This window comes from Aotus nancymaae, unplaced genomic scaffold (genome assembly GCF_030222135.1).
Source record: "Aotus nancymaae isolate 86718 unplaced genomic scaffold, 86718_ANA_hifiasm-v0.15.2.pri h1tg000015l_1, whole genome shotgun sequence".
Taxonomy (NCBI): domain Eukaryota; kingdom Metazoa; phylum Chordata; class Mammalia; order Primates; family Aotidae; genus Aotus; species Aotus nancymaae.
Genome location: NW_026988427.1, coordinates 907,682 through 933,281, shown reverse-complemented (window position 1 = coordinate 933,281; position 25,600 = coordinate 907,682). Strand labels below are relative to the sequence as shown.

Here is a 25,600-nt window from a genome sequence, read left to right as displayed (position 1 = left end):
TGTGTGAGTAAATGAATGAATGCAGGATGCAGTGAGTTGGTGGGTGAATGAATGAATGCAGGCTGCAGCAAGTGAGTGGGTGGGTGAATGAATGAATGCAGGGTGCAGTGAATGGGTGGGTGAATGAATACAGGATAAGGTGAGTGAGTCTGCGAGTGAGTGGGTGGGTGAATGAATGAAGGCAGGATGCAGTGGATGGGTGGGTGAATGAATACAGGATAAGGTGAGTGGGTGGGTGAATGAATGCAGGATGCAGTGGGTGGGTGGGTGAATGAATGCAGGATGCAGTGGGTGGGTGGGTGAATGAATGCAGGATGCAGTGAGTGGGTAGGTGGGTGAATGAATCAATGCAGGATGCAGTGAGTGAGTGGGTGGGTGAATGAATGCAGGATGCAATGAGTGGGTGGGTGAGTGAGTGAATGCAGGATGCAGTGAGTGGGTAGGTGGGTGAATGAATCAATGCAGGATGCAGTGAGTGAGTGGGTGGGTGGGTGAATGAATGAATTCAGGATGCAATGCACGGGTGAGCGAATGAGTGGGTGGGTGCATGAATGAGGAAGCGCGCGTCACAGAAACCCAGTGTGATCAGTGAATGAGGGAACGAGGGCGTGACTGGGCAAGGGGAGGTGGGATTAAACGAGGGTGCGGCGGGTGCCGGTTTGCGCCCAAGGCGGTGCACTGGCGAGCTCGGAGGTCCGACCTGAGGCAAAAGCCAGCCGGCTCGGTGTCCACGTGGACGGGGAGGGGCCTGTGGGAGTGACTAGGGGGATTGTGGGAGGGGCGAGGCCGGGTGGCGGGCCCAGCAGGGACGGGCTGTGGGCGTGGCGCGCTGAGGAGGCGGTGAGACCAGGCTGAGTGTGGGCGGTGCGCGGCCGGAAGTGACGTGCGCGCGGGAGGAAGTGACGTGGGCGCGCGGGCTCACCGTGACTGGCGGCGCGATGGACCCGCTGCCCGCGGCAGCAGTCGGGGCGGCAGCTGGGGTGGAGGCTGACAAGGAGGCGAATCCCCAGGCGGCAGGTAGGGCGCGGGGCTGGCAGCCCCCACCTGCTCTGGTCCTGCGGCCCGACCACCCTCGGCGGGAGGGGCTCAGCCGCCGTGCGTGGTCCCCGACTCGTTTCCTGCCCCCGCGTCCGACGTTCGGCCCCGCGCCTCAGTCCCTCGGGTGTCCCCCTGCCTTCCCGCGCGCCTGTCCTTTGGGGGTCCCCCTGCTCTTCTGCGCCCTTGTCCGTTGGGGTCCCCCTGCTCTCTCGCACCCCTGTCCCTCGGGGGTCCCCCTGCCCTCTCGCGTCCCCGTTCCTCGGGGGGGGTCCCTGTGGATTCTCGCGCCTCCGTCCCTATGGGTCCCCTGCCCTCCTGCGCCGGGAAAGCCCTGTCCAGGTTACAGCTGGCCGCGTTCCGAGGCGCCTTCCTGGGGCTCTCAGAGGCGTCCTCGGCGACAGTTTCCTCCTCGCCCCGGTCCTGGTGCCCTGGTCTTCTGCCCTGCCCGGTCATGTTGAGCCACGGCCCTGGGGGCAGCTTTCCTGGACTTGGACGACTTTCCCAACCACATATCCTCTCCCAAGCGCTTGTCAGGTGTGTGGTGTTAGGCCAGTAATTTCACCTCTCGGGACATGTTTTCTCATCTGTGAACCAAATCTATAGATGTGTAGCTGTTTTTTCTGTTTTTTAGAGGATGAGGTCTTGCTGTGTTGCCCACACTAGAGTGCCTTGACAGGATCGTGGCTCATTGCAGCCTCAAACTCCTGGGCTCAAGTGATCCTCCCGTCTTAGCCTCCCAAAGTGCTGGGACTACAGGCGCATGCAATCATGCCCACTAATTTTTTTTTTTTTTTTTTTTTTTGTAGAGATGGGATCTTGTGGCCGGTCGTGGTGGCTCACGCCTGTAATCCAAGCACTTTGGAGGCCAAGGCGGGCGGATCACCTGAGGTCGGGAGTTCAAGACCAGCCTGACCAACATGGTGAAACCCCGTCTTAAAAAAAAAAAAAAAAAAAAGAGATGGGGTCTTGCTATGTCTGGAGCTCCTGGCCTCAAGCGATCCTCATGCCTTGGACTTCCAAAGTGCTGGGAGTAAAGGCATGAGCCACCATGGTTCCTGGTCTGTATTTCTCTTCTTTTTTTGAGACAGATTCTCACTCTTGCCCAGGCTGGAGTGCAATGGTGGTGCAATGGTGAGATCTCAGCTCACTGCAACCTCTACCTCCTGGGTTCAAGCGATTCTCTTGCCTCAGCCTCCCGAATAGCTGGGATTACAGGCAACCACCATGACGGTTGGCTCATTTTTGTATTTTTAGTTGAGATAGAGTTTCACCACGTTGGCCAGGCTGATCTCAAACTCAGGTGATCTGCCCACCTCAGCTTCCCAGAGTGCTGGAATTACAGGCATGAGCCACCATGCCCGGCCTCCTGTATTTCTCTTTAAGGCGTTTGGGTTAATGAAGAGGATAAACATTAGAAGGAATACAGTAGGGTGCCCCTTATTTCCAGATGTTTCTTCCTGTCGTCCCAGCTGCCGGAGAATGAATAGATGTAGGTGGGTGTTGGTGAGTTACGGTTTCTTCTTGGTTGGGGGGCACAAGTTTGGGGAATCCCCTTGAGGGGAGGTCTGGCAAGGTGTCACTGAGGAGGTGATGAGTGAAGTGAGTTCTGGAGGGTTGGTAGTTTCTTCATTGGGGAGAAACTGCAGTGGGGAGCAGGGGAGGCATTGTTGTGTTTGGTTGGGGTCCTCCATGTGAAGACCTTGTGTCTAGAAAGAAGGTCCTTCCAGAATTGATCTTCAGTTATTTTTTCCTTTCCCTTTTATCAGTGTAAGGGGAGGCTCACTGATTAGATAAGGTCCATGAGGTCACATGTTGGAGGGCAGCGTGGGCCCCAGGCCCAACCCCTTCCGAGGTGGTCACTTGGGAACGGTAGGCTGTTACTGGATTGGAATGCTGCTGCTACCTCAGTTTGTAAAGCAATTCAGCGTTGCCGGAGGGCCTGGTGGTTCAGGGTTCCTCTGCAGGTGTAGGGACTGTGTTTCCTTCAGGACTCATAGAGGTAGACTCCAGAGGCTACCATAACGGTGTGATTTAGAGATTGTCTGAGCTCTGTACACCTTAGGGAGCTGCGTGTCTGGGAGACTGCCCTCTCTTTGATGTGGCCTGGAATTCCTTTAGGTAGTTGGCTTTTCTTGGGGGCAGTGGTGATTTTATCAGGAGTGCTAATGGGATCCACAGACTAGTGGTGCTGGGACAAGGTATGCTTCACAGTGCCCTTTCCTGGAACCAGGCGAGTCTGAAAGTGGAGCTCACAGACTTGGGACGTAGCCTGTCTTTCTGTGTGAGATGTGGTCATCATCCTGGCTGGGGGGAGAAGTGGTATAGCAGACCTTTTTACATTGAGAGAGAAAACTAAAATCCAGGGGTAAGTAATTTGCCCAAAGTAGGCAGTGTCAAGGGAATATGTGTTGGTGGGGACCCTGATTGGATGGGCTGGAGTCAGAAAACCTCAGCCTTGAGACCAAAGCACTGTGGCTCACTCCTGCAATCACAGCACTTTGGGAGGCCGAGGAGGGAGGATTGCTTGAGCCCAGGAGCTTGAGACCAGCCTGGGCAGCATAGCGAAATCCCATCTCAAATTTTTTGAAAAAGAAAACAAAAACAGCAAAGAAAAAAATTAAGTCTTTGAATTTTGTCTGGAGACTATGTATATGACTTACACTTTGACTATGGTTGGTTTGAAGGAGTAGTTGTGCCTTATGGGTATGCGGTGAATTTCCTCTTCTCTAGGGTTTTGGTCACACAGCCAGAGCCCACCAGTGCTATTCATGTGAGGACTGTGAAATCTCCTCCATCTTTGGTGTTGCCCAAAAAAAAAAAAAAAAAAAAAAAAGTCTCATTCTATTCTAATTCTTTGAAGCTTACACTGTGAATGTTCTGTAGGGCAGATCCCTTCTTAAAAACTTAACTTTTGGCCGGGCGTAGTGGCTCACGCCTGTAATCCAAGCAACTTTGGAGGCCAAGGTGGGCGGATCACCTGAGGCCGGGAGTTCAAGACCAGCCTGGTCAACATGGTGACTGTGTTCTGACTGTGGAGCACTGAGAAAGCACGCTGAGCCTCCTTGTCAGAGCCACAGCACAGACCTGCATCTGGGAATCAAATTCTTGTACATGTGCTCAGTCAGACATCCGAGCAGGGTTCCTTCCTCCCAGCGGCTGCCGCACAGCCTTAGTGAGTGTCAAGAAGCTATAGTGCCAGGTGTGGTGGCTCTCGCCTGTAATCCCAGCACTTCAGGGGGCTGAGGTGGGTGGATCACAAGGTCAGGAGTTCAAGACCTGCCTGGCCAAGATGGTGAAACTCTGTTTCTACTAAAAATAAAAAAATTAGCCTGGTGTGGTGGTGGGCACCTGTAATCCCAGCGACTCGGGAGGCTGAGGCAGAGAATTGCTTGAACCTGGGGGCAGAGGTTGCAGTGAGCTGAGATCATGGCATTGCACTCCAGCTTGGGTGACAGAGCGAAATTCCATTAAAAAAAAAAAAAAAGCTATAGCTTGGCTGGGCACATGGTGGCCCATGCCTCTAATCCCAATGCTTTGGTGTCATCATTATCGATTGTTGAAGAGAAAGCAGAATTCAAGAGCAATTAGAAAGTTAGGACAAGAATTCTATAGCCATGTGTCATGGAAATGATAGAAGAAAATATTAAGAAGGAATCAAGTATTGAATATGGAGGACACAAAGAGAGTATGAAATTTGCTTTATCTGTCTTCTCAAAGGTCAAGTATGCTATCAGTTTACTATAGTATCCTGCACCTTTTGTTTCTAGGGACTATAAATTTGCTGTCTCAGGAGAATACTTACTTTATTGAGTCGATTATCTTTAGCATTTTATAGAATTTCTTACACTGAATTTTACACCACTGGGGCTCTTCTATAGGGTGAATATAGCCAGGGGTCTCATTTTCATTTATCTTCTACAACTCTGTGTGTGTGTGTGTGTGTGTGTGTGTGTGTGTGTGTGTGTTTGTGTGTGTTTAAATTGACTAAGTACAAATTTCACTGAAGTCATTTTCCTTTTCAGTTATAGCATTCTGTTGCAGAATTCTAACAGTTGTGACTTTAGTTCTCAGCAGAATTAATTAACACATATGAATTCTCTGCTTTGTCTGTTTGGGAAAACATACAGCTTTCTTTCTGGAGTCATAAAGATATGCTTCCTTCTTTTCTTTCTCAGAGTGCAATTTTTCATTGCCTTTTTTTTTTAACTTAATCTCTAAAAAGGGTAATTTATTCAAATAATTCATAGAAAAGATACAGTAGTAAAAATAATTACCATCACTGAAGGATAATTATTCAAAGCCTGTTTGTGTTTGGGTTAGTGAAATGGCATACCAACACAAAGCACCAAATTGAAAACATATACTTTATATGTGAGATGAAAACATGTGAAAGTACTTTGTTTGAAAATCTTATGTATATTCAGTACTTATCATTAGACTATGTAAACCATTTCAGTGAAGCTGACTACATACACAGAATATGAATGAACAAATGTCAAGATTATTCTGAACTGAACCTAACGTTAGTTATGCCACTGGGTTTAATGCCTTTGAGAAAAAGTAGGGATTTGTGTTGTAAGGCAATAAAAGATAAGAATTTATTTATTAAACATTATTTTAGCACCTATAATGTTCTAGTGCTACATTTTCCTGATTACTGCTCTTGCTAGAGTTTCACCTGCTTTGACCACTGAATCTATGGTAACTATATACCGAAAAATTAAGTACTCTGTAGGCCTTCTTAATGTACAGCATTTGATCGTGGCATTGATTTGTATGTGAAGTTTATTGTTAGAAAACAGCTATGTAACATGATGTAATAGCTGTAGTTTAAAGTTGCTAAACTTTTTTATTGTGGTCACACACACACACACAAAATGCTGTTTTAACCATTTTAAATGCTGTTTTAAGCATACAGTTCAATGGCGTTACGTATATTCGTAATGTTGGGCAATATTCGCCTGTCTGGTTCCGAAACTTTGCTGTGATTCCCAATAGAAACTCTACCCATTAAGCAGTAACCTCCCCTTCCCACTCTTTCCAACCCTCTCTCCATTAGATTAGAGGTCACTGGTTCTTAGCATAACGTGTTGTTATTCTATAACTTTCATCTATATGAAGATGTTGTATAGGTGAATTTTATTCTTTTCAATTCTTTTACAGGCTTGACCGTTGAAGAAGTGAAGGCCTGTCTTTCTCTTCACCCCGAGATATTAGATGAATATGTATATGAAAGTGCTAGTTTAGAGAGAATAGAGAAATGGCTGAAGGGGAAGAACAACAAATCAGAAGGTAAGATCTCATTTTAAACAAACTTTTTCTATCTTACAGCAAAAGACCAAGCATTTAATATATTCTACAGAGTGAAATATAAAGTAGACAAAAATTAACATTTTAATTCTATCAGACTTATTCCATTTCAAAAGATAAAGTAAGTTAAAGAAGAAATAAATACAAAACAAAGATCCTTAGCTAATTAAAAACAAAAACAGCAAATCTTGAGAATTCAGTTGATTTAGATACAGCCACATTGAAAAAATGCAGAAGTCAATATTGTACTTGATTTTATTTAAGGATTATTTTTAGAGATTAGAAAAATATTATAATATAAAAATGTTAGCACGTTTCAAAGATAAACATTACATTTTACAAAAAGAAGTCTTTTACAAAAATAAATCCTTTACAAAAAGAAGCCAATATAAAAACAATTTTTATATTGGGAAAGCACTGTGGACTTGGCATTTGACTTTCATTCATTCTTAGACTCCAGAAGATTTGTCGTCAGTAAGCTTTCAGTAAAAGCTTTTTGATCTAAATGCTCATGAAATGAGAAAATGAGTGGAGAACCACAGTTTTAACTTTTGAGGTCCTGGCATTTGAAGCACATCGTGGTTTAAATTTTCTGCAAAGTAGCTTTCTACAGTAGCAGTCCATTTGTGTGTTGTTCTGTTAGTCTCTGAAACACATGTTTCTTTAATGCGGAGACTGCTTCAGAAGCAGTTATATTCAGAATAAAGAACTAGAGGCCAAAGGGGATATAAAACCAAATAAATTATTTCTCAAATTGAATGTATATTAATGTATTTGATTTTTTGATTTGAATATTGTAGTATAAGTTTTATTTTGTTTCAAATGGATTTGTATTTAGCTAAACTTGACTTATTTCTGTGAATATTGTTTTTATTGTGGCAATTAATTTTATATGACTTTAACTGTGTAACTTTTTAAAAAAATTGTACTTTAAGTTCTGGGATACACGTGCAGAATGTGCAGGTTTGTTGTATAATTTTATATTAAAAACACAAAAATACTATTTTGGGGGAAATTTTATTCATGTCCAAAGATGTTATCTTAAAGTTCTAAAATGTCTAATAACAGTGAATAAAAATGTATTATTATTATTAAAATCTTATGGTATTAGAATTATAGGTAATCTTCCTCACTAGGTTTTTAAAGTTTCAGAAATTTTATTTTTTATAGTGTTAAAGTTTTTAAAATGAGGACTTTTGCTCTGAAATATGAAATAATTTTTAAAGTAAGTGTATATGAATGTGTTTGTATATGTATGCCTATAAGTGTGGATTGAGAGGGCGGGGAAAAGAGAAATAATAAATCAAAAACAAGCATTTTCTTTTCAATCTTGGCATTTAATATCAAGACTAACCTTAAAAATAGCTTGATATAGCATAATTTAGTTTTTATAAACCTCAAACATTTGAAAAGAGTTACATTGTTTGACATTTTCAAAAGTGTGGCTGAGCATTGCTTAAGCACTTAATAAATAAAGATGCAAACTTCAGTTTGCTATATAATGAAGGATAACATAGTGTATGAACATAAGATCTTTGTGGGATATGAAATTGAATACAGGTCTTAGAAAATGAAAAATTTTACCTATTGTTGTAGTGCTACCATGAAAACTAACTTGAATTTTTATAAACATGTCAGTGTGTCATTTCCTATCTCCCAAATCTTTATTTTCTGTATTAATCAAATAATACTTTATTGAACACATGTACAGAAGACTGAAACAATTATTAAGACTAGCAATGTGGAACTGAAATCCTGCTCAATATTCTCCTTTCCACTTTACTTTTTTTTTTTCTTATAAGGAGGTGCTTTTTATTTGACCTTGCAGAGGGCTAGGGACTGTGGAAAGAAGCTGAGCGAGATGTGACTTGGAGCTTACCATCTAGTTATGGGAATAGACATAGAAACACAGAGCAGAGTGCACCAGTAGTAAGCAGGGATACAAGCAGTGGAAGTATATAAAAATGAACCTTCAATGCTACTGCGCAGCCTAGGAAGACCCCCTTCAGCCCATCTTCTGAAGGTGTTTATCGAAAGAATGTATCTCATCATACACCGCTTCACGTTCAGTGAAATTCTGTAGCATGGCCCTTGACTATGTAGAAAATGGACTTCCTTTCTTCCTCCTTTCCTTCCTTCTTTCCTTTCTTCCTGTTACTTTAAAAAATATCCTGTTCTCTGGGCGCGGTGGCTCATGCCTGTAATCCCAGCACTTCAGGAGGTCAGGAGTATGAGACTACCTGGCCAACACGGTGAAACTCTATCTCTACTAAAAATAGAAAAATTAGCTAGGCATGGTGGCTCATGCCTGTAATCCCAGCTACTTGGGAGGCTGAGGTGGGAGAATCACTTGAACCCGGGAGGTGGAGGTTGCAGTGAGCAGAGATCGCACTATTGCAGTCCCGCCTTGGCAACAGAGAGAGACTCTGTCTCAAAAAAAAAAAAAGTCCTGTTCTCAACTGTCCCTTATTCTCCTTCTGCGTTGCTTCACTGAAAACTTTTAAGGAGGAAAATTTTTGTGGAGAGGATTTTCAGGGAGTGTTCTCATTTCCATGAGTTGAACCAGGAACAGAAACTGTGACAGATAGAACATAATTATAGAATAGCTTGTTAAAACTGAGACAAGCCTATCTCAATTCTTTCATTTGTGTCATTTAGAAAAAAAATGAAGTAAAACTGTGTAACACACTACACTGTACCCTATAAATATGTACAATTATTATAAGTCAATAATAAAAAAACTGTAAGCAGTGTAAATGCCAACCATATATGATTTGAGTATTGTAGTCGAATTTTTATTTTGCTTCATACTGATTTATATTTGGCTAAACTTGCAAAGGGAAGCTAAAGAATCATCAAGGGTCAAGCATCTGAATCTCGAAAGACTCATGAGACACTGTGAGACCAGTATGAAGGCATGAACTGTGTGCATCATAGTAATTTTTTATTCCTCACATTTTTGAATGAATGAATAAATTAGGTAGGGTTAAATACTAAACCTCCAAGTGAAACAGCATGATGGTCGCTACATTTGTTTCTCATACTATGGGGACACAGAGCTATTTTTATGCTTCTCTCCCTCATAATCATTTAGTAGCGTCTTGAGGGAAGATATTATACAGTACTTATGTATGTACGTATGTATGCATGTGTTGAGACAGAGTATTGCTCTGTCACCCAGGCTGGAAGTGCAGTGGTGTGCTCTCAGCTCGCTGCAACTTCGACTTCGCAGGTTCAAGTGATTCTCCTGCCTCAGCCTCCAGAGTAGCTGGGATTACAGGTGTGCATCACCACGCCTGACTATTCTTTGTATTTTTTATTAGAGACAGGTTTCAGGTTGGCCAGGCTGGTCTCCAACTCCTGACCTCAAGTGATCTGCCCACCTCAGCCTCCCAGAGTGCTGGGATTGCATGCATGCGGCACTGCACCTGGCCAATACATATTTTTAAATCCCACAGGTACCTTCTGTTTTCATTCATTCAGCAAACTGTGTGTCAAGTTCTGTTTAGGTACTGGGATTATTAAATTGTTAAAGCGTTCTCAGTCTAAAAATAGAAGGAAGGAGTTGTAATTTACTCCTTTCTTCTAGGTAGTCTGGCAGTGGGTTTAAGTGTAGTCAAAACTTGTAGCTTCCCTGTCAGGAAAGTCTTACAGAGAAAGGGGGTGATTACAGCGAGTTTCTGTCTATTTTGCTTTGGCAAATAGAGAGAAGGAAGTTTTGGGAAACGTATAACGTGAGAAGTCCTCAAAAATTTAAATTTCAGAAGTCTTTTATTCTTTTATTTTTGGTTTAATTTTATGGCTTTCATAGCATTTTCATTTCAGATACCTAAAATTCTATCTATAGTTGAGAGGAAAATTGCCATTTAAAGATTGATCTCTGAACCTAATTTCCAAACCACCATTTTTTCAGTATTTATATGGAAATTAGAGATTGCATTTATTTCTTTTATAACCCATTGTATTCATTTAGGGAATATATAAAAAATTCCTCAGAAAGCATTAAGGCCGATACATCTTCAATAAAATATAACTTCTAAGCAGAGTTTTAAACACGTTTCATCAAACAACTATAATTTCATATTGAAAAACCTTAGGAAAAAAAGAAACTTATCTAGGTCATATATTGTCCCACTAAATGTCATATTTTTATGCAAAATAAAGTTGACAGTAAATTTGGCCCAGCTGGCACCCTTCAAGACTCAGATTACTAAATGATTTAACATTTATACGTCTATATTTATACAGAGTGTTAATATATTATTAAATAAACGTTAGGATACAATGAAGGTCCATTCTTTTACATTTCTTATAAGAATATTCTAAAATGAAAAACAGTTTTCCATTACTAATGCCATTCCAATGTTTCAGTTATATATAGGAAGAATCAACTTACCTGACAACCAGCAATGTCTCCTTTTGGCTTCTAATAAGAAGTGGAAGTTAGCATGACTATATTTGGCATCTTTTGGTACTAGAATAATATTTAAAACAAGTGGATTAATTTCTTAACAACGTCAAATATAATTGTAACATTAATTTCTTAAAGGCAAGTTACTTAATATTCCAGAGAGTGATTGATGAGCCCACAATCATTTAAAAATTGTAAATAAGATGCCACCTTTTGTGGTCAGTAATTTTTATTACTATATCTAAAATATTAAATAGTAGACCATATCATTATCATTGTACTTGTAAATTCAGATAATTAATAATGAAATGTTTGTGTTGCCTGCTACCTTAAATTTTTTTCAACAAATAAATGAAGTTTTTTTTACCCTCAAATAATGGAGTTATTTTATGTTTCTCTTTTCAATGATTCTAGAAGTGGGATTTAATTTTTATACAAATAAAGCTGTTATTTTATTCTTAGAATAAGTAGGATTTTTTTTTTTTTTTTTTTTTTTTTTGAGACGGAGTTTTGCTCTTGTTACCCAGGCTGGAGTGCAATGGCGCGATCTCGGCTCACCGCAACCTCCGCCTCCTGGGTTCAGGCAATTCTCCTGCCTCAGCCTCCTGAGTAGCTGGAATTACAGGCACGCGCCACCATGCCCAGCTAATTTTTTGTATTAGTAGAGACGGGGTTTCACCATGTTGACCAGGATGGTCTCGATCTCTTGACCTCGTGATCCACCCGCCTCGGCCTCCCAAAGTGCTGGGATTACAGGCTTGAGCCACCGCGCCCGGCCTAGAATAAGTAGGATTTAAATTATGCCCACTAAACCTACTATTTGATAGCCTAAAATTGAGATTAAATTGCATTTGTATGGTTTAATATGTAACAGATGGTTTCTTTGCTAGTATATATAAGGTAGAAGGATATTAAATTAATGGGCATAAATTACTTTGCCAAAACATGCAGTGTTAGAAGGTTTAATAAGTGGGACACTAATAAGTAACATATTAACTCTTAGTATATTTTCTTTTTTCTTTTTTTAAAGAGAAAAAAGAAAGAAAGAACAAGAAAGAAAAAAGAATGAAAGAGAGAAAGAGGAAGAGAGATAGGGAGAGAGAACGCGAATCTTGCTCTATTGCCCAGGCTAGAATGCAGTCTAAAAATGGGTATTAAAAACCTCTTTTATGCCAATAATTGTGCTTAACAATGGAGGCAGGAAGGAATAAGGGAGGAAAATAACAAATAAGCAGCCAACCAATATTTCATTTAAACCTGTGAAATGCTATGCAACTGCTGAGGAGTGATTTACTTCCAATTATGTGGTCACTTTTAGAATAGGTGTGATGTGATACTGAGAAGAATGTTTGTTTTGTGGATTTGGGGTGGAGAGTTCTGTAAATGTTTATTAAGTTTACTTGTTTCAGGTCTGAGTTCAAGTCCTGGATATCCTTGTTAATTTTCTATCTCGTTGATCTGTCTAATATTGACAATGTGGTGTTAAAGTCTCCCACTATTATTGTGTGGGAGTCTAAGTCTCTTTGTAAGTCATTAAGAACTTGCCTTATGTATCTGGGTGCTCCTGTATTGGGTGCATATATATTTAGGATCGTTAGCTCTTGTTGCATTGATCCTTTTACCATTATGTAATGTCCTTCTTTGTCTCTTTTGGTCTTTGTTGCTTTAAAGTCTATTTTATCAGAGACAAGAACTGCGACTCCTGCTTTTTTTTGCTCTTCATTTGCTTGGTAAATCCCTTTATTTAGAGCCTTTGTGTATCCTTGCATATGAGATGGGTTTTGGCTTTTTATCCAAATTTCTAGTCTGTGTCTTTTCATTGGGGCGTTTAGCCCATTTACATTTAGGGTTAATATTGTTATGTGTGAATTTGATCCTGCCATTTTCATACTAGCTGGCTGTTTTGCCCGTAAGTTGATGCAGTTTCTTCATTGTGTCAATGCTCTTTACCATTTGGTATGTTTTTGGAGTGGCTGGTATTGGTTGTTCCTTTGTATGTTTAGTGCTTCTTTCAGGAAGCTCTTGTAAAGCCCATGAATCTCCACATTATATTAAGTAAGGTATTAAAAATAAACCTTAAGGTTAATGAAATTGAGGCTATCAAAAGTTTCTGTTTAAAGTATATGACCTAGGCTGGGTGTTGTGGCTCCTGCCTGTAATCTCAGCACTTTGGGAGGCTGAGGCAGGTGGATCACCTGAGTTTAGGAGTTTAAGACTAGTCTGGCCAACATGGTGAAACCCCATCTCTACCAAAAATACAAGAGTTAGCCAGGCATGGTGGCATGTGCCTGTAATCCCAGCTACTCCAGAGGCTCAGGCAGTAGAATCGCTTGAACCCAGGACTTGGAGGTAGCAGAGAGCCGAGATCATGCCACTGCACTCAAGCCTGGGAGACAGAGCAAGACTCCCTCTCAAAAAAGAAAAAAAAAAAAGAAAGAAAAAAGTTACTTTTTAAAGTATACAACCTAGACTGGGTGCTATGGCTCATGCCTGTAATCCCAGCACTTTGGTAGGTTGAGGCGGGAGGATTACTTGAGTTCAGGAGGTGGAGACCAGCCTGGACAACATAGTGAGACCCCGTGTCTATGAAAAATACAAAAATTAGCTGGGCGTAGTGATGCGTGCTTGTATCCCAGCTACTTGGGAGGCTGAGGTGGGAGGATTGCTTGAGCCCAGGAGCTTCTGCCTGCAGTGAGTGGTAATCATGCCACTGCATTTCAGCCTAGGAGACAGAGAATGACCCTGTCTCATATTAAAAAAAAAAAAAAAAGAAAGAAACAGTATGCAACATATAGTAGTTAGCACAGTAGTTAGGGGAGGCATGTTTGGCATGAGAGGATGGTGGGTGAAGTGTGCTCCCTGTAACAGAAGCATCTCTATTTCCCCACATTTGAGGGGTGATCCTGGCCACAGAGCTGCTGAACTCTCATTTCTAACCCCATGTCTATAATACGATTAGGAAACTTCTGCTTCCACTTCCTGAGAACAGTTTGTTAATTTCAGAATAACAGTAGTTTAGAGAAGTTTTTATTTATTTACTAGCTGATTCAGAATCTGTAAGTAGTGAAGGTTGGAGTGCACTGGCATGATCTCAGCTTACTACAACCTCCACCTCCCGGGTTCAAGGAATTCTCCTGCCTCAGCCTCCCGGGTAGCTGGGATTACAGGCACCTGCCACCATGCCCAGCTAATTTTTTTGTATTTTTGGTAGAGACGGAGTTTCACCATCTTGGCCAGGCTGGTCTTGAACTCCTGACCTCATGATCCACCTGCGTTGGCCTCTCAAAGTACTGGGATTACAGACGTGAGCCACTGCACCAAGCCAGTAGAGAAGTTTTTAATCCAGGGTAGAAAGTGTTCGTGAGCTTGAGAAGGGATATTCATGTTGAAAATTGAGGACGTCTGCTGAGTCTCTTTCATTTGATTTCAGTGGAAAACTTGTAGTGTGACATGTCGTTCATTTTCCCCATCCTGATGAAGAAATAAAAGCAGCGTTCACAAACACCTGATTTCTATTCTGCGGGGCATGGGTCAGGGCAAATGACTGAATTCCTTCTCTCTGTTGCCCTGTGACAAGGGCTTTCAAACTGTTGTCCCTGACCAGCGGCAGCATTCTGGAACTTGTTAGAAATGCAGATTCCAGGCCGGGCATGGTGGCTCACGCCTGTAGTCCCAGCACTTTGGGAGGCCGAGGTGGGTGGATCACCTGAGGTCAGGAGTTCGAGACCAGCCTGGACAACAGGGTGAAACCCCATCTCTACTAAAAATAGAAAAATTAGCCAGGTGTGGTGGTGCATGCCTGTAATCCCAGCTACTTGGGAGGCTGAGGCATGAGAATAGCTTGAACCCTGGACTCAGAGGTTGCAGTGAGCAGAGATCGTGCCACTGCACTCTAGCTTGGGTGACAGAGCAAGACTCTGTCCCCCACAAAAAAACAGATTCCCAGGCCCTACCCCAGCCCTCCTGTTGGAGAGACTCCAGGGGTAGGCTCAGCTATCTGTGTTTGAAGGAGCCCATCAGGTGATTCTGATCCACACCCTCGTTGGAGAATTTAGCCCTAGGACGCTGTGCCATCCTCGCTGGTCCTGGTCAACCCTCCATTCTAGGTAACTGGTAGCCGGGGACAGCAACCTTGTGTCCTGGAAGGCCACTGAACTTGGAGTTCATTGGAATATGCATTTGCATCCTCCTCGCCGCTAAACGGGATGGTAGGATCTGCACTCATGGTCTCCTTGGGAAGGCCCATGCCCTGCCCTGGCTCTGACAGCGCTGGCACTGAAGGCCTCTCCACCAGCACGAGGAAACCCCAGGGAGTGCCTGGGCTGTGTGGAGCTAGAGCTGGGTGTCTCCGAGTGCTCAGTGCAGCCCTACCACTGGGTGAGCAGGAAGTAGTGTTCAGGCTAGGCCAGGGTGGGCTTGGCCTCCAGGCAACAGCTGCAGCTGTGCTGCTGGGGAACCTGCAACTGTCTGTCCTGTGCACCCTGTGCTGAGGCCGTCAGAACCTGTGACTTCTGCCAAGGTCAGCATTTGTAGAAGGTGTGCTGGGATGAAGAGGGCCGTCTCTGTACAGGGTTCGTTGGCAAATCCTGTTTGTTTGCTTTTTTTGTTGTTGTTGTTGTTGAGCTGGAGTCTTGCTCTATCCCCCAGGCTGCAGTGCAGTGGTGCAATCTTGGCTCACTTTAACCTTCACCTCCCAGGTTCCAGTGATTCTCCTGCTGAGTAGCTGGGATTACAGGCTCCCTCCACCACTCCTGGCTAATTTTTCTGTGTTTAGTAGAGATGGAATTTTGCCATGTTGGCCAGGCTGGTCTCAAACTTCAGACCTCAGGTGATCCACCCGCCCCTGCCTTCCAAAGTGCTGGGAATTCAGGCATGAGCCACCGCGCCCGGCCAATCCTGTTTGTTTCTAAAACTGTGGACTCTGGGCGGGAGGCCTGAGATGTCAGCTGTGAGCAGAATGTGGCACTCGCCGGCTCTGGGTGATTACTGTCTGAAGTTCCTGGTGGAAGACACGGGGCTGGAGACAGGGGCATGTGTGTTTGAAGTTTCGTTACCTTCTGATGTGTGCATAACTCACTTGGAGATTCACAACATTGTGAAGCTGAGAGGATCTTAAATATTGCTTGTTAGCGGTTTTCCCTTTTTTTTTTGTTGCAAAGAGGGGTCACAGTGGGCCAGAGGCCGACTTGGGCCTGACTTTGCCCTTTACCGCATGCCTGCTTTCTGTGACATCTGCCCAGCCCACTCTCGCAGCCACATCTTTGCAAGTGGAGCATGCACGTGTGACTCCCATGCACCGTGTGGAAGGCAGCAATTTGTGAGCCAGTCTGTGAGCTGACCTCCAGTGAAGCTTGCTGAGAGGGGAATGCATGCTGAGTTTTGGTGGGTAGATTTACACAATCTTTTCGGATTGGAGAGCGGTAAGTCTGGAAGGAAATCAGGGACGTTTACTGAATGTTTCCTATTTGTTGGGTATTTTCAGCTCTCCTGCCTCACTGAATTCTGAGGCCCCCGGCCTGGGATCCGAGAGGCTGCTTCCCTCCTAGGATCTCAAAGAGAGTGAGCGGCATTTCAGGGCCAGGACTTCCAAGTTCAGGTTCTGGGTTGCATCTGAACCTCACGGTAAAGCAGTTTGGTGCCAGAAGGGTTGGAGTGGGGAGGGAGTGCCGTTCGAGGGGCCGGCAGGGGGTTGCTGCAGTATCAGGGCGTAGATGGCGGTGGCCAGTCCCAGAGATGAGGGCATCTGTACACCCACCGCATGGATTTGAATGGTAAGCTCAGAGGCAGCTGCGCGCTAGACCACACAGCTAGGAAATGATGGAGGCTGGATTTCAGCCAGGATGTCTCTGAGCCAGATCCCATCCTGTGTCCACAGCCTTTCCGGCCGGGGCCAGACTGACCTCTCTCGTCTGATCTGTTTTCTCTCTGTGGGACTGGGTTAGTTTAGGGTGTGTCTTCTGGGCACTGCGTCTTACAGGCTGTGTGCGTTGCTTTAAGGGGTGTCAGTTTGATGAGAGTATTGGAGTCCCATTAGCAAGCACAACCTTTATTCCTGCAGAAAGCCAGTCTCCTCCTCCTGGTGTTTCTGCCATTTCTGCAGTGCGTGGTCTGTCGCATGGCAGGGAACCCCGTTTGGAATGATGCTTTTTCCTTTTCTTTTTTAGAGACAGGGTCTTATTCTGTCACCCAGGCTGGAGTGCAGTGGCCCAGTCTCAGCATACTGCAGCCTTGAATTCCTGGGCTCAAGCAATCCTCCTGCCTCAGCCTCCTGAGTAGCTGACACTATAAGTGTGCACCACCATGCCCGCAATTTTATTTCTTGTAGAGATGGGGTCTCGTTATGTTGCCCAGGCTGGTCTTTACCTCCTGTGCTCAAGCGATACCTCCTGTCTCGGCCTCCCAAAGTGTTGGGATTACAGGTGCTACCTATTGCACCTGGTCTTCTTCCTTCTTTTTCTTAATTAAAATTTATTTTGAAAATATGGGCATCTGGCCGGGAGCAGTGGCTCATGCCTGTAATCCCAGCACTTTGGGAGGGTGAGTTGGGTGGATCACTTGAGGTCAGGAGCTCGAGACCCAGCCTGTTCAACATGGTGAAACCCCGTCTCTACTAAATATACAAAAATTAGCCAGACATATTGGCTCATGCCTGTCAGCCCAGCTACTCGGGAGGCTGAGGCAGGAGAATCACTTGAACCTGGGAGGCGGAGGTTGCAATGAGCCGAGATCGCACCATTGCCCTCCAGCCTGGGCAACAGCGAGATTCTGTCTAAAAAAAAAAAAAAAAAAAGATATGGGCATGCTTGTTTAGTAAATTGATATTTGAAATCATAGCTTTCTAATGATTGAAGCTTGTACATAGAAGGTATTAAGATGTTTAAGATCAATTGAGAGTTAAAGTAGTGTCTTTGATTTAAAATGTGTTTTGAGTTCTTTCAGATTCTCATGCAAAGTTCAAATTCTTCACCAGCACGTGACTACTTGGTAATCATTACTGAATTTACATTCTTTCTTGGAAGGTTATCTCATTTTAATAATTAGGAAAATTATAAAAATTAATACATGCGTAATAGAGAAAATTTATTTTAAACTTTTTTTTTTTTTTTGGAGATGGAGTCTCTGTCACCCAGGCTGGAGTGCAATGGTGCGATCTAGGCTCACCAGAGCCTCTGCTTCCTGAGTTCAAGTGATTCTCCTGCCTTAACCTCCTGAGTAGCTGGGATTACAGGCATGTACCAACATGTCAAAAAAAAAAAAAAGTTTTTTTTCTGTTTGGAACTCACTCTGGCCAGACGCAGTGGTTCATACCTGCAATCCCAGCACCTTGGGAAGCTGAGGTGGGTGGATCATCTGAGGTCGAGTTCGAGATCACCTGACCAACATGATGAAACCCTGTCTCTACTAAAAATAAATTAACAGGCCAGGCGCAGTGGCTCACACCTGTAATCCCAGCACTTTTGGAGGCCAAGGTGGGTGGATCACGAGTTTAGGAGTTCGAGACCAGCCTGGCCAAGGTTGTGAAACCCTGTCTCTACTAAAAATACAAAAATTAGCTGGGCATGGTGGCTGGTGCCTGTAATCCCAGCTACTCGGGAGGCTGAGGCAGGAGAATTGCTTGAACCGGGGAGGCGGAGGTTGCAGTGAACCGAGATCGTGCCACTGCATTCTAGCCTGGGTGACAGAGCAAGACTCCATCTCAAAACAATAAAAAAGAAAAAAAGTTAGCTGGGTTCGGTAGTGGGCGCCTGTAATCCCAGCTGCTTTGGAGGCTGAGGCAGGAGAATTGCTTGAACCTGGGAGGCAGAGGTTGCAGTGAGCCAAGATCGTACCATTGCACTCCAGTCTGGGCAACAAGAATGAAACTCCATCTAAAAAAAAAAAAAAGAACTCTGTATTAAAAACCAAACTGACTGACTTTTTAAACATAATTCCTTTTTTGAGATGGAGCCTTGCTCTGTCACCAGGCTAGAGTACAGTGGCACAATCTCGGCTTATTGCAACCTCTGCCTCCTGGGTTCAAGCGATTCTTCTGCCTCAGCCTCCCGAGTAGCTGGGATTACAGGCGCGTGCCATCATGCCCAGCTAATTTTTGTATTTTTAGTAGAGACGGGGTTTCACCATGTTAGCCAGAATTGTCTCAATCTCTTGACCTCGTGATCTGCCCGCCTCAGCCTCCCAAAGTGCTGAGATGACAGGCGTGAGCCACCGCGCCCAGCCTGTTTTGGTTTTTTCTTTGCAAATTGCTGGGCATGGAATCTCTGGTTTGCCTGTGCTGCTTTGTGTGGGTGTACAGTGGCTTCTTGTCTGTAAGGCAGCTGGAGTTTTCAGGCTTAATTCTTCAGTGCGTATGGTTGGGAGTGTGAGGCCTAGAGTTTTTTCTCTTTCTTCCCTCCCTCTCTCCTCCTTTCCTCCCTCCTGTCCGGATGATTTTTTGGCATATGAAAGTAACGTGTTCACTGTGGACACACTGGGGCATAGAGAAGATCCTGTGACCAGTTTCTTTGGTTTGAGTCCCTTCTCTTGGCTCTAGAGAAAAGGAGGACTCGGTTTCACACATAACTTGTACATATTTCACTTTGTTTCCCTTCCTCAAGGTTAAGACTAGATTTGATTTAGTCACAGAAATGTGGGTGTACTTGCTGATTCATGAGCAGGTGGAAGCCTCCCAGGGCAGTCATTTTTTTTTTTTTTTTTTTTTTTTTTGAGACAGGGTCTCACTCTGTTGACTAGGCCAGAATTCAGTGGTGCAATCGTGGCTCACACTACAGCCCCGACCTCCCAGGCTCAGGCGATCCTCTGACCTCAGCCTCCCGAGTAGCTGGGACTACAAAATTAGCCAGCGGGCCACCATGCCTGGCTAATTTTGTATTTTTTGTAGAGGCAGGGTTTTGCCGTCCTTCCCAGGGTGGTCTCCAAGCCCTGAGCTCAAGGCATCCTCTAGCCTTGGCCTCCCAGAGTTCTAGGATTACAGGCATGAGCCATGGCGCCTGACCACCGTGATTTTTTTGAAAAGGACGTACCCCCAGTGTTGACTTTGTAGTGTGAAAGAATGAGTGTGTCTGGCTGAGGATGGGACTTGCTGGGTCAGAGTCCACATGCTGAGCTAGCACACAGCAGAGGGAGGCTCCCCTTTTCTTTTTTCTTTTTTTTTTTTTTTTGAGATGGAGTCTTGCTCTGTCGCCCAGACTGGAGTACAGTGGCATGATCTCGGCTCACTGCAACTTCCGCCTCCTGGGTTCAAGTGATTCTTCTGCCTCAGCCTCCCTAGTAGCTGGGACTAACAGGTGTGCGCCACCATGCCTGGCTAATTTTTTGTATTTTTAGTAGAGATGGGGTTTCACTTTGTTAGCCAGGATGGTCTTGATCTTGTGGCCTCATGATCTGCCAGCCTTGGCCTCCCAAAGTGCTGGGATTACGGGTGTGAGCCACCATGCCTGGCCTCTACTTTTCAATTTATTTTATTTCTTGTAGAGATAGGGTCTCACCATATTGCCCAGGCTGGTCCTGAACTCCAGGGCTCAAGTGATCCTCCCTCCTTGGCCTCCCAAAGTCCCGGGATTACAGGGGTGAGCCACTGTGCCTGGCCAAGGTTCACCTTTTGAGCAGCCGTTCTCATTGGTCATTCACCCTTTCTCCTGCAGACCTGCCAACGCCCCAGGCCGTCGAGCCCCAGGCCACTGTGCAGCAGGCCCCAGCCCCCAGTCAAATGCAGATGCCGCAGGGGAACCCACTGCTGCTGTCCCACAGCCTGCAGGAGCTGCTGGCCAGGGACACCGTGCAGGTGGAGTTCATTCTGGAGAAGAGGAGCCTCTTCCTGAAGCATATGGAATATAAGGTTTCCAGCCAGGTAACTGGCAAATTGTGCATGTGTCGGGGGAGGAGGGGATGAAAGGGTCACATCTCAAAACCTCCAGGCAGGGGTGGTATGACAGAAGAAGGCTGAAGGGTGAGTCTGTGCACCTGGCTTACAGGCGAGATCCAGAACTTGCAGCAGAGTCAGGCTGCAGAGCAGACTTTTCCACGCATCTGCTCCCTGCACCTCGCTCTGGCCCAGCCACATCCCCATCTGGCCCAGTTCGTCCTCCCCACCATTCTGCTCTGGAGTCCTGTTTCTTAGGAATCTCCTGCGGATGGTCCGCAGAGCACAAAGCAGGATCCACGCTAGCTTAGCTTTGTAATACTGGGGAACCCCCGAGGATTAGAATGTTAGCCCCATCCAATGCGGACCCCAGACAGTGAATCAAATTTGCGTGGCAGGATCAATATGTGTCACTGTAATCCTCTTTAATAACACGGCCCTCCTCTTGCTGGGTACTCCGATATTGGGCGAATCAGACGCAGACATTGAGTGCCTGATGCCTGTCTGGCGTCGGAATTGTGGCTCTCTCTGTCCTTTGCTTGGTATCTCAGTTCCATTAGGACAGATTCTGATAAGAGTTTTCATTGTTCGTCCTGGGCATTGAGTAACTGATGAGCCAACACTGTCCTTGGGAGCTGCAGAGTCAGCAGGGATTGGGGGATTCGCACAGACAGAGCAGAGCCCACTCCCATGTGGGAGAGAGTAGTCCTAGCCCAGCTCTCGCCGGACAGCACTACCAGGGGTTTGTTTGAAAAGCGTCATGAGCAAATGGTCCTGGGTAAAAGATGTGTCTTTTTGTTTGTTTGTGTTTATTTTTATTTATTTATTTTTTGAGACAGTGTCTCACTCTGTTGCCCAGGCTGGAGTACAGTGGCGCAATCTTGGCTCACTGCAACCTCCGCCTCTGGGTTCAAGCAGTTCTTCTGCCTCGGCTTCCCAAGTAGCAGGGATTACAGGCATGTGCCACCATGCCCGGCTAATTTTTGTAATTTTAGTAGAGATGGGGTTTCACCATATTGGTCAGGCTGTTCTTGAACTCCTGACCTTGTGATCCGCCCACCTCAGTCTCCCAAAGTGCTGGAATTACAGGCAAGAGGCACTGCGCCCAACTGTTTGTTTTTAAACAGTGTCTTGCTCTGTTGCCCTTCCTGGAGTGCTGTGGCACAATCATAGCTCACTGTAGCCTCAACCTCCCGGGCTCAGACAATCCTCCCACCTCAGTCTCCTAAGTAGCTGGAACCACAGGTGTATGCCACCACACCCAGCGAATTTTAAAATTTTTTTATAGAGATGGGATCTTGCTATGTTGTCCAGGCTGGTCTTGAACTCCTGGGCTCAAGCAGTCCTCCCACCTTGGCTTCCCAAAGTGCTGGGATTACAGGAAAGAGCCACCATGTCCAAACTTGCCTTTTTTTTTTTTTAATTACAAATGGAGGCTTGCTATGTTGTCTCAGCTGGTCTCGAACTCCTGGCTCAAGCATTCCTCTCACATTGGCCTACCAAAGTGCTGGACTTACAAGCATGAGCCTCTGTACCTGGCCTTAAGGACAAGTGAGCAGGTCTCCCTTCCCTGCCGTCTGCTCTGCTCTGCCTCATTGTGTTTCAGAGCCTGTAGCCACACATTTCCAATGGTTGTCTGCTGCTAGCAAAGGATGAAGGGGGTCAGAGGGGGGAGGATTCCCTTGGAGGACCATGTCAAAGGTGCCTTGCTGCCCGGCATTGCTGTGGTTCCTGGCCCTCTGGGCCATAGTTGGGGATGTGGACCAGCTGGTGGGATGCTATGGGGGAGCGGAGCGAGCTAGCCCTTCCTTCTGGGGCCTGGCAGCCTGTGGGGAGGCAGCTCTGTGTGTGTGAGACACGCTGTTTCTTGTCAGGGAGCCAGCAGCTGGCCTTTCTGCCAGTCTTACTAAGCTGCCTGTCCCTTACGTAAATTCATCGCCATGTAGGGAACATTGTTAAAGGGGCAATTTGGTCACCCCCTGATGCTGTCATGGGCCAGCCTGCCAGCCACCAACCAGGTGGGAAACCTCTGTCAGGTGCGTTCTCCAGTCATGTGCCTGCTTATCCTCCATGCTGGAGCCTGGGAAATGCAGCGTGAAGCAGATGTGTGCTGAGTGGAGGTGGGGACACTGCTTCATATCATGTGTTTAATTTTTTTTTTTGAGATAGTCTCACTCTGTCGCCCAGGCTGGAGTGCTGTGGCGTGATCTCAGCTCACTGCAACCTCTGCTTCCTGGGTTAAGGTGATTTTCCTGCCTCAGCTTCCCAAGTAGCTGAGATAACAGGTGGCTGCCACCACATCTAGCTAATATTTTTTTTTTTTTTTGGTAGAGATGGGGTTTCACCATGTTGGCCGAGTTGGTTTTAAACTCCTGACCTCACGTGATCCACCTGCCCTGGCCTCCCAAAGTCTTGGGATTACAGGCATGAGCCACCACACCGGGCCACACATGTTTAATTTTAAAGATAATTGTTTATGCGTGTTTCCTGGGTAAGCTCTTCATTAGGTCCAGATTAGGCTACTTAAGTGAATAGGATGCTAACCTTGTGGAGTCTGAAGTTGTATTCATGGTGGTGTTCACAATGCAGTTTGTAAGCAAATATGTTTGGATCAAGCGTGTGCTCTGTATTAGTTTATAATCAGTGCTTGGTCTGTTCTAAGAGAGTTGGGGCTATTTCAGGAGACAACAGTGATGCTTGCAATAGCATGAATGAAGTGAAGAATGTGTTATTCTTATCCATTACCTTTTTTTTTTTCCCCTCTGTCACCCCCAGGTTGGAGTGCAGTGGTGCCATCTCAGCTCACTGCAAAATCTTTCTCCTGGTTCCAGCGACTCTTGTGCCTCAGTAGCTGGAATTACAGGCATGCACCACCAAGCCTGGCTAATTTTTTATTTTTATTAGAGATGGGGTTTCACCATGTTGGCCAGGCTGGTCTCGAACTCCTGACCTCAGGTGATCCGCCTACCTTGGCCTCCCAAAGTGCTGGGATTACAGGCGTGAGCCACCATGCCCAGCCTAAGAGCTATACAAAATTTAAAAGTGACATTGCCATAGATGAAGGCATTACAGGGTTCCTCCTTTAGTAGATGCCTGGTGAGAGAAGATGCGCTCGGTGCTGTTGTTTTCTGGGTTCTGTTGAGGGAAGTGATGAAGTGGCACAGTTTCCACTGTCAGATACAAGCACCAAGCCCTTCTCTTACAGCGCTTCAAGTCCTCCGTGTACAGACAGTATGACGACTTCGTGGTCTTCCAGGAGATGCTCCTGCACAAGTTCCCCTACCGGATGGTGCCTGCCCTGCCACCCAAGAGGATGCTGGGAGGTAAAGCTGGGTGTGCTGCCCATTGAGGGTGGGGGGAGCCAGCCCACCTCCTGGACCCAGTGTTCCTGGCTCAGGGATTGACCCCCTGTTGTACAGGGTAGGTGCAGAGCTGTGGGGAAGCTCAAGCCTTTTGCCGTCTGGGGCAGAGCTATGGCTTGAGCCCAGCCTTGGTGTAGGCCAGGAGACTGGCACCTGGCACCTTGGGCCCACGAGAGCCTTTGGCGGGATGACTGACACGTGGGGAAGGCCTTGCTGTGCAGTTGTGAAACAGAACCCCAGTTCCCCTCTTCAGAGCACAGTGACCATAGCTCCTGATAGGGTCTGCCAGGAATACTGCGCTCACCTGGCTGGCATTGCTCTTTCTGCATCTGCAAAGCCATGGGAGCCTGAGCCATGGGCACCACGGGAGCGCTCGGTGACCTCACAGAAGAGAACAGACATTTTGCAAGCAGGAAGTCTAAGCTGCGTCTTGCAGGAGAGAAAAAACAGCACATGGCTGCCACACCTTCACCTCCCTGCCTGAACATGGCCTCGGGCCAGTGGGAGATGGTAGACGACCTTGGAACCCCTCCTGGGGCCTGCGTCCCCCGGGGCTGCAGAGCACAGGGATGGCGGCTGCCAGCTCCAATCTTACTGTTGGTCACTCCATCAGCCCTTTCCTCAAATTCTGAATAAAACATGCTGGGGAGGCGAGTGCTTAGAGTGGATCAGCTGGCTTTCCGCCATTCCCAACTCTTCCACAGTCACCATGTCCTGGACGGGATGCAGCATGGGAGCTAACATGGTGGCCAGTTCCCTGCATCTGAAATCGTGCAATGGTGCATAAATGCTTCTGCCTCTCGTGGGTCACTGAGCAAGCAGCCCAGAGCCTGATGATGTGATTTTCTCCCTGCCCCATGTGAACACCACAGAGCAGATCATTCTTATCACGCTGAAGGGCACACGGGGTGCTCAGGGAAGCAGAGAACGGAGGATGCGACAGGGATGCGTGATGCTGGCTCAAACCTGGGCATCCAAGTCCATGAGCGCTGGCCAGTGTTCGGCACCTGCAAACTGCACGCACATACTGCGCCACTCTTGCTGGCATTTATGGAAGCGCAGCCTAATCGGAAGGAGCTTGCCACTCTTAAGCCAGGAGGCAGGCCTCAGCAACTGTATTATTTGTTTTCTTTCTTTTATTCTGCTGTTTTGGAGACGGGGTTTTGCTGTGCTGGCCAGGATGCTGTACAACTTTGTGACCTCAAGTGATCCACCCATGTTGGCCTCCCAAGATGTTGGGCTTACAGGTGTGAGCCACCGCACCCGGCTGTATTTCTTAATAACTTAAAAATAGTATTTAAAGGCCAGGAGCCAGTGGCTCACACCTGTAATCCTAGCACTTTGGGAGGCTAAGACAGGTGGATCACCTGAGGTCAGGAGTTTGAGATCAGCCTGACCAACATGGTGAAACCCCGTCTCTACTAAAACTACAAAAATTAGCTGGGCGTGGTGGTGCATGCCTGTAATCCCAGCTACTTGGGAGGCTGAGGCAGAAGAATCGCTTGAACCTAGGAGGTGGAGGTTACAGTAAGCTGAGATTGTGCCACTATACTCCAGCCTGCCTGACAAGCGAGACTCTGTCTCAAAAAAAAAAAAAAAAGGTATTTAGATACCATTTTT

The 25,600-nt window shown here is 45.8% G+C and overlaps 1 protein-coding gene across 1 annotated transcript in view; it reads left to right on the top strand.

Annotated features, from left to right (window-relative positions):
* Positions 1-937: 937 nt before the first annotated feature.
* Positions 938-25,600, top strand: part of LOC105723219 (sorting nexin-8-like) — a 40,309-nt gene continuing 15,646 nt past the window's right edge. Inside the window, 4 exon segments of the mRNA XM_012461113.2 lie at positions 938-1,017; positions 6,202-6,330; positions 20,401-20,606; positions 23,824-23,941. Coding sequence (XP_012316536.2) covers positions 939-1,017; positions 6,202-6,330; positions 20,401-20,606; positions 23,824-23,941 — 532 coding nt within the window. The 5' untranslated portion in view covers position 938.